General features: G+C 37.6%; 1 protein-coding gene across 6 annotated transcripts in view; it reads right to left on the bottom strand.

Annotated features, from left to right (window-relative positions):
- Positions 1-14102, bottom strand: part of Rap1gds1 (Rap1 GTPase-GDP dissociation stimulator 1) — a 126785-nt gene that overhangs the window by 23873 nt on the left and 88810 nt on the right. For all 6 annotated transcript variants that reach the window (XM_027395826.2, XM_027395827.2, XM_027395829.2 and 3 more), the window contains 2 exons: positions 4213-4341; positions 854-979 (listed from right to left, as the gene is read on the bottom strand). In XM_027395826.2, the coding sequence (XP_027251627.1) occupies positions 854-979; positions 4213-4341 (255 nt within the window). The remainder of the gene's footprint in view (positions 1-853; positions 980-4212; positions 4342-14102) is intronic.

The raw sequence follows: 14102 nt of genomic DNA, 5'->3' as shown, positions 1-14102 counted from the left end.
CTTTAAATATCTGAATATGTATTTCTTAGTGTTTGTATTTTCCTTTACAGTTTTTAAGAAAGGAGATTACTTGCTGTGTGCATGTATGTCTGGAGGACATGGAATGGAGAGGGGAATGACTGCCCATGGAGAGTCAGGACAACTTGCAGAAATTGGTTCTCCACTTTACATTCTGTGGTTTTGGGGACTGAACTAATGTTTTCAGGCTTGGTATAAGGACTGCCTCCTATATCTTAAGATCAATTTTTCTAGCTTTAAATTGAAGCCAGTACCTTATGTAAAATCAATTTAAAAAATATATGTGTAACCGGATGTAGTGGTACATGTCTTTAATCCCAGCACTTGAAAGGCAGAGGCGGGTGGATCTCTCTGAGTTCGAGGTCAGCCTGGTCTACACAGTGAGTTTCAGATATTCAGAGCAACATAAAAAGGCAATGGGCCTGCCTCCAACTGTTTTCTTTTCTTTTTTTTCCCCCATAGTCTCAGTATGTTTAGCAAAAAGACTGTCTTTTCCTTCTGTGGTGTACTGTAAATTATATGCAGTTTCCTTGCCTTTAAAAGGCCTTCTGAGACAGCGCCTCTCTGTGGTAGCCTGGCCACCTTACATGAACATGGTATCTTTGCAATTTCAGATCTTTTCCGCCTAAACTCTGCACTGTCCCTTCCCAAAACATCTACTCTCTTTTGGGGCTAAAAACAACAAAAGAACAGATAATAAAGCCGAAGTTAGAGATATGAAAAATAAACTATAACAACATTAACAGGACAAAGAAGGGCCCTGGATTAGAAATGGCCTTAAAGAAATCTGAAAAACCCAACATGAGCAAACACCAAAAAGTGTTTTTTTCCTTACCATTTTCTGCCAATGGAGCTAGAACTTCAAAAATCATTTCTCTTTTATCGTGTTCTATTTGTTTCTTGAATAGTTTTACCAGCTCTTCAGCAATGTTTGTACTAGCAAACTGTTCTTTACTCGACTCTGAAAAATAAGAGAAAGATTTATTAAAGTAAGCAAAGAAAACTAAACCCAGAAATTTATTTCCTATTACTTTTAATACTGAGGCATTCTGTACTATTACTGAGCACAAATGCTCTTCAGATACAGGAAACAATCGAATTCTTTTTTAAGGGCATTAAAAAAGAAAGTGTCTAAAGCTTTAGAGAAAAATGTTCTGACCCAGTTAGATTTGAGGCCATAAAAAATGTTCACTGGCATAACATATAGGTAGCTATAGCAACGATAAAATGACTGAGTCATAAATTCATACTTTCAAGGCTTTCGTGCAAAGAAGAAATTGTTCATAACAAATTATATTTTACATTGCTGAATAAAAGATGACACCATTGTATCTTTAGTACAACTTAATTGAAATATTTTTGTGTTGGCTCTGATAGGACTACTGTGTTTTTGTTACTTGTTTTTACAGAGTTACAGATTAAATTTAAGGCTTTGTGCATGTACTCTATCACTGAGACCCAAGCTTACACATACTATTTAAGAGCCAATTTGTCAGTGCTTTTGAAGCCTCATCCCCTGTCCTCTTCAGCATGTCTAACTTCTTCCTCTCTGGAAATTCACTCAGCACTGCAATATTTACAATTCACAGAAAACACTCCCTCTCTTCAATTGCCACACAATTTCACCAATCAGATGCATCCCTAAATGCTTATTACTCGTCATGAGGTCACCTACGCATGAGCATGCTTCTGGTAACTCCTCATTTCCCCTCTCCTCAAAGAGTAAGAAGGAGTCAATGCAGACACACTTTCTTGTTCAATGCCTCAGTCCTTGAAATGCACAACACCAGCAAGAAGGTGAAGATGGCCGCTTAGTTCCTTCTGATGGTCATGTAGTTCTGCATGTTCCTCAAGTTGAAGCATTTACCAGATGTAGAAACACAACCATGAAAGGCTTGAAATTGGTCCTCAGCAAGCAACTGCAATCATATGTGCTGGTGTACTCCAGCCTATCAAGGGTGGCTGCCACGTTCCCTTAAGGTCGGGTGGCATAAAGCTCCCCAGCCTCTGTTTCCTTCACCGTACTCTCTTAAGAGAACTCCACAGGTGAAGGAGACCTGTGGTAGCCTGTTCTCTAGAAAACCACTCACTGTCCGACAAACATGGGTACAGCTCATCTTTACCCAGCAGCTTCAAACTGTCTATCCATCATGAAAAGGACATAAAATATTGGCAAAACATCATTTTTTCATGCCGCCATTAAAACCCATTGTGTATTTTATACTTCAGCACTTTGTCAATTCAACAACCACGTGTGTCTGATGACTACTCTGTTATAGTGCAGTCTTAGTAATGTGAAGTAAAGCGCGGAACTGAAGGTAAGTGACATGAGATCTGAACCATTCTGCTTATGTTTTGATACAAAGAGTGACGTCACTATGAGAGTCTAAAGTGATTGCTGCAAGTATACTGGGCATACTTCATTTTATTAAAGGAAAATAACATTTCTAAATACTAACTGAATGTTCTTTCCTTCTTAGTCTCATTGGAAAAACTGTGCATTAATCAGTCTAGCATAAAAAGGAATGTAGAGGAGAGAAGCATGCTAGGATGTGATCCACCACATAATAACAGCTTTTGAGCTAGATGCGGTGCATGCCTTTAGTCACTATACTTGGGAGAGAGGCAAGTAGATTTCTTGCGAATATGAGGCCAGCCTGTGCTACTTAGTGAGTTCTAGACAAGGCAGGCAAGCTATAAAGTAAGACCCAGTCTGAAAGAAGAAAAAGACTTAAATATATATATGTATATTTATATATCTTATATATTTATATATAAATCATTATATTTATATATCTTATTATATATTATATTTATATATAAATTATTATATTTATATATCTTATTATACATTATATTTATATATAAATTATTATATTATATTTATATAAATTATTATATTTATAATTTACATTTATATTTTATATTATATTATAATATAATAATATTTATAAATTAATTTATATTTATATATAAATTATTATATTTCCAGGGCAGGTAAGACAGTTCAGTAGGTAACAGCATTTGCCACACAAACCTGATGACCTATGTTTGATACCCGGAGAGAAAAAGACTTGCCAAAATTACAATCAGATCTCCACACAGACAGACTGCCAGACAGACACATACACCTCTCTACTATTTTAAGCTTCAAGTCAAACTGAAGTACTGGAAATATAGTGTGCAAATAACACACTTTTAGAAAGATCAATAGCAAAGCCCTGGTACCTTATGTTTCATTATAAGATGTAAGATTAATAAATGCATTTATGCTTTATTACACACCAGTGCCTTTCTTATAAATATAATAAAGAATTACAAACATGGCTGTGGGGATGATTCATCCCAAAAGTTGGAAGGGGAAGCAAGGGATAGAAAAGGAGGAAATAATACAGAAAAGGGAGGGAGGCTGAGGCAATTGGTCTTTTTCGTTATAACAAAGAAATGTCTACAGCAGTGACTTTGTTCTGTCTTCTTATTTTCAAAGGTTTCTAAATTCTGCTCTATAATACTCTTTATACTCTTACAAACACATAGGAACCTGTGAGTCGGCTCAGCAGGCAAAGGCACTGCTGCCAAGCCTGGCAACCTGAGTTCAATTCCAGGGACCCACATGGTAGAAGGACCAGAACAGCTCTTGCAAGTGACCCTCTGACTGCCACACTCACACTCAGGTACATGCATATACATACTCTCTAAATGTAAAATATTATATACATACATATAAACTTATAGGAAAACATGTATTTATATGAAAAACCCATCACTTTTAGGAACTTTGTGAAAAGATGGGGAAGCACTTTAGTTTGCTGATGCTTTAAAGGTTATCTAATCAAATAATTTATATTAAAAAAGAAATTTACGATGTTTACTTTGTGTGTATGCTGGCGTGAGTAAAACCATAGACTCATTGTAGGTTTTACAAGCACACTATTTCTGGGCTATATATTCAAAGCTCCTAAAATTTAAATCCAAATATATAAAATAGAGAGGCAAAATAGTTGCAGTTGTAACCATTTTAATGAAAAAAAATCTAATTGGATTTATTTATTCTTTTTTAACATTGAAAAAAGTACCTTGAATACTGAAAAGAAAATCTGAAATAATTTAAGTGGATTCCAAGTTCATAAAGAAATAGCCACTGTAAGAGCATTATTAAGTTAATGACACTTGTAGCTTGTGATGTAGACTTACCGAGTTCTGCTAAATTCCCAAATGCGACAAGACACATTTCTGTAAGAGCTGCATTGTGGCAGTGGATGCCCAGTAATTTCACTAAGGTTGGGATAACACCCATATTGATTAGCTGAGCTTGAAGGGAATCTGTTAAAACAGAAAGAGGAAAAGGGGAGAAGCATTTATATTATCAAATATTAACAAACAGAAAACATCTGTTACTTTCTGTAATTCATTTCACTATGAGTTACAGCAAAGGCAAATGAAGTCCACTCATTTGGCATTTTGGTGAGCCTAGCCTTCACTGGCTGAACCATCTCTCCAGCCCAATACACTTGAATATTTAAATCACACTAGTTCAGAAGAACAGAGACTTTAATCTTTTCAATGATTAGCAGAAATTTAGAAATAGTTTCTAAAATGTATCAAACCATTACTGTTTTTCTTTTAAAAGTTTAATGATGAAGCTGTTAAGATATATAAACAAGCACACCACTGGTTTTAAATGAAAAGGTTAGAAACACCCGTGTAACAGCAACTTAACAGAATGTATGGAAAGGTGAAGGAAAACACAGGAAGTTGAGAGACCAAGAAAGAAGAGAAGAACCTTAGAATTTAAAATTACAGCTCCTGAGTTGCAAGCAGAGTGTTCTGTGATGACTGCTAGCAAGCAATGCAGTTTTAACAAGGGGTGATACCTAAAGTATCTTTTTATCAGTTTTCCTGAACTACAGTGACAGGTCATCTCAGAAGCACAGATAACTTGAGGGATGAAGAGGAACATGTCAACACTGTCATTGTTCACTGCCATTTTCTATGTAACTAGTTAGTTTTAAGGCACTAAACACACCTTGTGTCTCCACAAGGTTTCTCCATGAACAGCAATAATAAAATAACTGTAGCTAGGCTGAAGGTAAACAAAAACCAGAAGTAGTACCTCTTAGAATAAGATAAGAAGAATGATAAACATTCATGATTTACACAAAACACTACTGTCAATAATGGGTTAATCTGAAGACAGGAATGTTCTTTCCAAGTTGGTTTTATTGTTTGACTTTAAAATGATATTTAATATTAATAAATCAATATTAACATATCATATTAAATGATGTAAATGCTATTTAAAAGCTAATTATTCTCTCCAAATTAATGTTATCTATCTGGAATATATAGATAAAATTGTTTCTTTTCTTTCTTCTTTTTTTCCCCCCCACAGGGTTTCTCTGTGTAGCTTTGGAGCCTGTCCTGGAACTTGCTTTGTAGACCAGGCTGGCCTTGAACTCACAGATCCATCTGCCTTTGCCTCATGAGTGCTGGGATTAAAGGCGTGCACCACCAATGCCTGGCGATAAAATTGTTTCTTACAAAATACATTTTCTTCACAACACAAATCTCTTGATAGCTACCAATCCCTTCTTTATTACTCTTCACAATTAACCTGGAGATATGGGTGTGATTGGGCGGCTATCAGAGGAGAACACAGACCAAGGGGGAGCTGTTTCACATGCCTGTCCGGTGGTCTTTGTTGTTAATTCTTTGTGGCTTTTAGAATGAATCATAAAGAGATGGTCAAAGATTAATAATTGCCCCCCAAAACTGAGTAAGCAATTATGGCTAATTATCTGGTTTCATTATTGGGGCCTGTCTGTAGTAGAAATGGGCCTATTATCAAAACAAGAATAGAAGATAAACTTGAGAAAAAGGCAGGGCTACATTAACAGTTAAAACAACTTAATAATACATCTCAAAATTGGCAGTGGAATTAGGAAGCCCATTCTACATGAAGGGAAAACTATATTCAATGAAATGATTTGCTTTTATACTTTTAACTCAAGAACTTTCCTAAATATACAATGAAGCATTTAAATGAATGATTCTCAGTACTTACAGGCAAATGTTATACAATACAGTGCAGTATGCTACACGGGCTGAATACTTCCACTCTACGTATACTGCTTATAATGATCATGCACCAAAAACCTCTCCGAGTTAGAAAGTCTTCTGGTTACTTACCGGTACCATTCTGAACAGGTAGATCAAGCCAGCGTATCTTGGCTCTTTAGCAGTATCATGTACTCATTTTGACTGTTTTGCACACACTGCAGAATACTAACTCTCAGGTACGTAAGCGTGAGCACTAGCGCATGCATTGAGTGTGAGTCAAACTCTGCTCTATGTCTGCTTACAGAAGCATCACACACCCCCTCAGGACTGCCAGTATGAGCTTTACAGCTCAACAGTGCAGGGACATCAGAGGGACGTTCTATGAAGAAGGTAACTCAACAGGGTGATGCCACTTACAAGGTGAGGGGCTTCACATTCTACTTAGCATCACTATCACTTTCTTGAACTACTTTTTTAAAAAAGTCATAAATTTCGGTTTCAGGGTAAAGAAGAACAAAAAGGTAAGAAATGTAGTAGAACCTAACTGCAGCAGTAACATCTGAAGTTTACATAGGTCTTTGGGAAGAGTAGCATAGCCAAAGAGCCAATGGTGTCAGTCACCACAATTTGTGAAAACGGCTTCTTTTTGGAAACATGTTTAAAAACTACTCAGGAGCCAAATTAATTATATGCTCACATATAACACACATACCACACACAAGAGAAAATGTACAGTCATCCAATTGGACAGACTTACTTTGGACCAATTGGGTGCATTCTTTTATATCTATTTTTCTGATGCTAACTAAAAGCAATCATCATAATCAAATAACTCTAAAGCGTGTTCACAATGTATGTAAGTTCTCCTTGGATACTGAAGACCCAGAGGAGGAAAAAAAAAAAAAAACTTAAACCAGCAGGTACAAACATTTACTTTACAGACAGAGGCATTTGAGAGTAACATTCTCTAAGTGGGATTGTTGAAACCCTTCCAGAAAAACTGCCAGAGGGAAATCTGTTTTATAAAAACACCAGAATTTTATTGGTCTTTTTCAATATGTTGACATGTGTGCTGATGGCATAAAAAGAAAGGTTGGTAAAAACACTGGCTGAACCCAGGCAGTGACACCAAAAAGTAACTACTATATTCTTTATGGCAACAATATTCAGTGAAAAAAACACTTTTTCTCAATTGTCATAGATTGCTCATGTTAACATATAATGGGCTTATTGCTTTAAAATGTTACAGAAAATACCGAAAATCTTAATTTCTGTAAGTATTGCTAGTAATAACCTACACACACAATAAAAATAAATTCTTGGAGAAGTTTCATTTTTTTAGGTGTCTGAAAAGGCTCAGAGGCCAAACATTTAGGAATCACTATCAAAGATTTGCCCAATTATCATTAAGAGTTGGGAGTGTGGGGGAAGAAATCATGGAAAAATATTCTGAATTTTAATGAAGTCCTTGGCATATTATTAAATACAGGGGAAGGGGGGAACTCGGCAGCAACAGAAAGCATGCCATAACTTAGGTTTTGATTTCAGGTATTTTTGAAAGAAATTAATAAAGCATCCTAATGTCTCATTTTTTTTTGTTGTTTTTAAATCTGAACAGGCTCTACTTGGACGTAGGAGACTATTCCAGATCTAGTTTATTGCAGTTGTAATTATGCATGCTACTCCTAGGGAAGTCTTCAATTCAGTAGGGATCTTACTTATGTGGGGTATTCTTACTCATGGAAGCAAATCGGTATACAACTGATATTGTCCAAAGAAAGCTTGTGAATGTCTTCAACAGACAACAGCTGACATTCATGCCATCACGAATCTGATCAGAAGGAAGACTTTTAAATTAAAGACCAACAGGAAGAAATGAATAGAACCACAAATAACTCATGATTTCTGGATACACTGAAGAGTCCATGAAAGAAGAGCAAGACTATGATGTTTGCATCCCTCAACAAACACCAGCAACTCTAGGTGAATTTGTATCAGAGGTTCTACAAACACAGAAATTAACACAACACAACCCAGGACCATATATAGCAAACAGGTATGTGTGAGACAGTCTTTAGACAACACAATGCCGTAAGTGTCTCAAGACTTTCTACAACGGCTCCTGACACATATCACAGACAAATGCTGACCAAAGTACAGACTTGCAAAACTACATTATATCAAGATGACACAGGCCCTACATGATCTATGGGAGAAAGAGAAAGAAAGGCACTGAGGGGGTGCAATACAGGTGCATATACAAAGAGATATGAGGCGGTCAACGCATGCGCTGGTGTGGACACTTACCTACCTACATTTGAATTTCAATGGTTCCAAGCTCTTCAGGTCACATTCATGGAAACTCCAAAGAATGGAGATCTGGAGAGAAGATCTCAAGTTGAGGAACCTTTTTCCCCCTGAGTTTTAAGTTTAATGTTTAAAACATTGGTATAGACTATAGATGCACAAAAGTATGTGGAAATGGCCAATAACTCAGCTATATTAATCAATTACTACAAATAAGTTTAAGTTTGTAACATGTTTAGCTTATTCCTAAGGCTTCTAGAGACAACGCTAAAAGATTATTAACCCTATCAGTAAGACTTAAAGATGAAATTTTATCAAAAGGAAATGCCTAAGTAGAAATACCGTCGATACATTAGTATGTATATATGGTATTTCGATTAGTTACAGAATGAAGGTAGAATATTGCTACATAGAGCCTTGCATTAAAGCCCCAAGCTACAGTAAATGAGCAGCACACAACTGGTACAGTGAGAACCAAAAGGCAGAAGTCTTGGTGAAATGTTCTATTACAAATTGGTTAAACACAATTTAAGCATAATAGAGACTGAAAAAAAAAAAACACCTGTGACTTAATGAAACACCTGCATTCCCCAATCCAGGATATGAATATTAAAAAGTATACATGATTTAGCAATTCAGACACTTGAAGCTGGTTTTAGCTCATTAATACTGAGATGACAGCTGATGTAAATACAGTTACTGAGAGGGTGAGAACTGTTAACTGGCTATACCAATGCACCCATGCCAGACAAGACTTCCTTCCACTTTACAAACCAGGAACACAAAGTTTTATTCGAAACCCAGTGCTGAGGGTATAAAACCACAACTAAATGTTTTAAAAATAAACCTCAAAACCATTATATTAAGAGTTTTAAAAACAAATCATGCATGTATGTTTCATATTCAGAATGCCCCATTAATCCCCAGGTTATATATTTCAATGACACAGTCATTCCATAAAGAAAGGAAAGAGCCAATCAAGATGTGTTAGTCTTAAGACTATTGGAAGCTTAACTAATATACTCATTCTCCAAGTTAATAAGTAGTAAGAGAACTCAAATAATTCTCTTGGGGATTTTTGAAAGTAAAGCAGAGTCAGCACAGCACGCCTTGTCTTCTGTGAAAGCTCCAATGGTTAAGGATAGCAAACTGCAGCCACAGACCCAAAGAGAGACTTGCAAGAGGAACTGGACAGCATCCCAGTACTCCCAAGCCCAACATGCACTCCCAAGCCAATGACAGGCAGCTATTACTTTATCTAGCAGACAGCTTTTCTCACTACATCTTTAGGTTAAGTTATGTAGTGCACATGACCTCTACTATAAATGAATGCCACAGCAAATGATATTTCTACAGATATGCCAATTTTGACTTAAAAGTATCTTCTCAGAAACTGGCTTTTAAGATTAGAACTCCCCAATTTAATTTCTATTGATTCTTTGTGGATTTCACATCATGCATCTCAATCCCACCCCTTCCCATCCACCCTCTACTCTTGAAAAACGGCCTCTCCCCGTACAATTTACTACATAGGGTGAACTAGCCAGGGCAGTGCTAGAGAGCTCACCCTGGTGTTGAGGAGGAAGGAGAGCTGGCAGAATGATCAACCCAGCAAGTACCCAGACCCAGGACCAGGGCTATGCGTCCTCCACCCCATCTATGACCTGTTGGAATACATGAAAGGGCCGGACCCAAAGTTGCAGAATCTGTATGACACAGGGCAACAACAGATTATCTAAAAGAAGGCCAGTGAGGGCCCAGTATTGATGATGTAGCAAAAACCACAGGACTTGAATCAGACTTGCAAGTAACCATATATGATGTGTCACACTGCAGCTTCCATGATGACAAGAGTTTTCTTTTTCTTTAAAACTCCTTTCAGAGCAGTTTTAGCAGGTGTGACTTAAAAGTCTCTTATTAAGATCAACAGTTCTACCTGAATAAGGCACTGCTGAAATAATCTCAGTTTTTTGTTTAGCAAACTAAGCTGAATGCCTAGCTAACTTATACCTTAGCATGAATACTTTGCAAACAGGGACATAAATTAATTACCCTAGAATAATGTAGTTTTTACACTTCAAAATTACACAGAAATTATCATGTATAAATTGTTAACATAGCTGAAAGCCTTTGAATTTTTAGCCAGTAACCCCAGTTTTCAAATGCTCACCCCCCATTTTTGAGACAAGGTCTATGTGGCCCTGGCTAGCCTGAAACTTTCTGTAGACCAGGTTGGCCTCTAACTCAGACACTTGCCACATTTTGTTTTTAAGTAAACTAAATGATATAGGCAGCTCAGTACTGATTAGATTTTACTTACAGTTAGAAAACTGGTAATTTTTACAAAATTTAATCAACACAGTCTTTAAAGCCACCTTTTCTATTTGGAAAGACCTTCTGAAGTGGCCTAAATTAGAGACAAGTGCTATTTAGCTAAAATCTGCTCTTCTAGCTTCAATCTCTGCACATGGAAAGGCAAGTAGCTCAGTGCTTGCTTCAGAATCGTCTCCAGCGAAATCCCATTGTGCTCAGTGATCACAAGCTTGACTCAAACGTATTCCAACGTAGTGTGGCGACATCAAGACTTAGCCTTTCTGAGTCACTGTCACTATCTAATACCCATTTTCAGAAAAGGTAACACCACACAACAGAAATATCTCCCACTATGCTTCATAAGCTATAAATTTGTTAAGTCAAGAAAAATAGAATTGAAGCTGGGTGGTGGCACACACCTTTAACACCAGCACTCTAGAGGCAGAGACAGACAGATCTCTGAGTTTGAGGCCAGCCTGGTCTACAGAGCAAGTTCCAGGACAGCCAGCACTACACACTGAATTTCTGTCTCAAAAAAACCAATTCTCCCCCACCCCAAAAACCAAAACCCAAAACAAAACAAAAAAAAATCAAGGTAGACTGTTTTTAGAATTTAGACCACAAAATGGAGTATAAAGAACTTAAAAAAATAACTACTATTATTATTTCACGCGAATGGGTATTTTGCCTGCATGCATGTCTGAACACTCCATGAGTGCCTCTAGCCCACGAAAGCCTGAAGATCCCCTGACACTAGAGTTACAGACAGTTGTGAGCTGGACTTGGATACTGATAACCAAACACCTGCCCATTAAAGGAGCAGGAAGTGCTCTCAACTGCTAAGCCATTTTGATAATAGATTTTTCCTCCTCAAATATAGCCCAATTATCATTTCCCCTGTCTCTACTCCTTCCAGTTCCTCCCATCTCCCCTCCATTCCAGATCTAGTCCCTTTCTGTCTCCCATTAGAAAACAAAGGATTCGAAGAGTTAATTGTAAAATAAAACACAATAAGATAATGAAATCGATCTCATTTGATCTGGATAAGGCAAACCAACAGAAGGAAAACAGGAATCCCCCCCAAAAAACACTTAACTGGAAGCCATAATCTATATGCACAGGACCTGGTGAAGACCTGCGCAGGCCCTGTGTCTGCTGCTTCAGTTCCTAAGAACTTTTCTCATGTGGATTTAGAGGGCCTTGTTTCTGGGTGCCCTCCATCGCCTCTGGCTCTTACACTCCATCTTCTAACCCTGAAGGGTTGCATATGCCCTAAGGAGAGGAATTTGATGGTAATATCCCACATAGGGCTGAGTGTTCCAAGCTCTCTAACTCTCTGTATAATGTCTGGCTGTTGGTCTCTGTATTTGTTCCCATTTGCTACAGGAAATGATCTGCTTTTCTAATAATGGCTGAGCAAAGTACTGATATAAAAGTATAGGAGAATGTCATTAGGAGTCATCTTACTGCTACATTTTTCTTTGTTTGCTTTAAATACTGAAGTTTTACTCTAGGTCCCTGGGCTATCTAGTCTCAGGTTCTTGGTCACCTAACAGTGTCATCTATGGGTTCCATCCTTTGGAGTGAGCCTATAAATGAGATATTGGTTAGTTAGTCCCTAAGTTTTGGGCCACCATTGCACTGGCATATATTACAGGCACATGACCATTGTAGATCAGTCTGTGGTTGTACTAGTTTTTACCTTTTCTCCTGTGTTAGCATGCATAATATCTTCCTATACCAAAGACATCAGAACATAGGGGTGAAGGCTCTATTTATGTAGGTACCAGGTTGACTTCTCAATGTTCAATGAGTTGTGTACATGTTATCTTTGGCAATGGGGCACTGGCATCAGTGTGTGGACAGCAACCTTGGCAACAGCCTATGTTGTTTGGGGATTCCAGTGGGGGTCTCTTTGGCCAACAATTCAGTTAGATGTAACCCAATCCCAGGACTGGAAGTATCATTTGGTGACAAGGCATGTCCAGTCTCCTCCATTATTTGATGATTTCATTTAAATTGCCTTGATATGTGTTTGTATTTTAGAAAGCTTCTGCTGTGTTAAGATTCCATACTGTCCCTTAAATGGCCCTTAATTTTATCTGTCTCTCCCCATATTTCCCCATATTCTCTCACCTGCCCCCACTTCCCTTCCCCTTGAGCCTCCCATGTCCAATGCCTTAAAGTTTTTTTTATCATACAAATCTTTCACTTTCGTGGTCAGGGTTACTCCAAGATATTTTATATTAGGCTACTGGGAAAGGTATTCTTTCCCTGATTTCTTTCTCAGTCTGTTTGTCATTTGTCTACAGAAAGGCTACTAATTTTTTTGAGTAAATTTAGTATCTAGCCAATTTGTTGAATGTGTTAATCAGTGGTAGGAGTTCCCTAGTGGAATTTTTAGGGTCACTTATGTATACTATCATATAATTGGCAAATTTGAATCTCCTTTAACTCCTTCAGTTGTCTGATTGCTCTTGCTAAGACTTCAAGTACTAAATGGAGATAGTGGACAACCTTGTCTTGTTCCCAATTTTACTAGAATTGCATTGAGTTTCTCTCTAACGTGATATTTGATATAGCTATGGGCTTGCTGTAAAGTTCCTTTATTATGTTGAGGTAGTTCTCTTGTATCCCTAGTCTTTCCAGGACTTTCATTATGAAGGATTTTTATCAAGGGCCCTTTCTGCATTCAATGAGATGATCATGTGAATTTTTTGAGGGGGGCGTCTTTCAGTTTATATGGTGGATTATATGTATTGATTTACCTCTGTTCATCTCTGGGATGAAACTTACTTGGTCATGGTAGATGATCATCTTGACATATTCTTGAATTCAGTTTGTAAGCATTTTATTAAGAAATTTTGCATCTATGTGCATAAGGGAAACTGGTCTGACCTCTATCATATTCATAAAGGCTATTTTACAGTCTTTTTCTTGAGCTTCAGTTACACTGGAATACTCAGGGCCTGTGGTGATAGGGTTGCTGGGCTCCAGGAGAGACATTGTCCTGGCTGTTACTGATTGATCACGTTTTTTATGCTGGCATCTAAGCATCTGGGTTTTAGAAGATTATAACTCTAGGTGCTGATATTTGATCTTATCTTGGTTGGGTGGGTGTTTTGTTTCTTGGTTTCTGTTGCAATTTCTGGTTCTTAAGAGAGTGCGGTGGCCGTATGTTGCTTTACAGAGAATTCTTCTGCAATCCTGACAGGTGTGTCCACTGGGGTTCTGGTAAAATGTGTTTGTAGGTATTGGGTGGTGACACTTAGGAAAGGGGTAGGTTAGGAGGGAGGGACTGAAGGGTCCACAGGAGGGAGGAAAGCAGGTGTTCCATCAGGCCTGGTTATGGAGCAGAGAGTAAGGAAGGGGAGGTCAGAGCAGAACGTCTGCTATAGAACTAG

The sequence above is a fragment of the Cricetulus griseus genome (genome assembly GCF_003668045.3).
Source record: "Cricetulus griseus strain 17A/GY chromosome 1 unlocalized genomic scaffold, alternate assembly CriGri-PICRH-1.0 chr1_0, whole genome shotgun sequence".
Taxonomy (NCBI): domain Eukaryota; kingdom Metazoa; phylum Chordata; class Mammalia; order Rodentia; family Cricetidae; genus Cricetulus; species Cricetulus griseus.
Note: the sequence above shows the minus strand (reverse complement) of the source record. Positions and strands in the feature narration are given on the sequence as shown.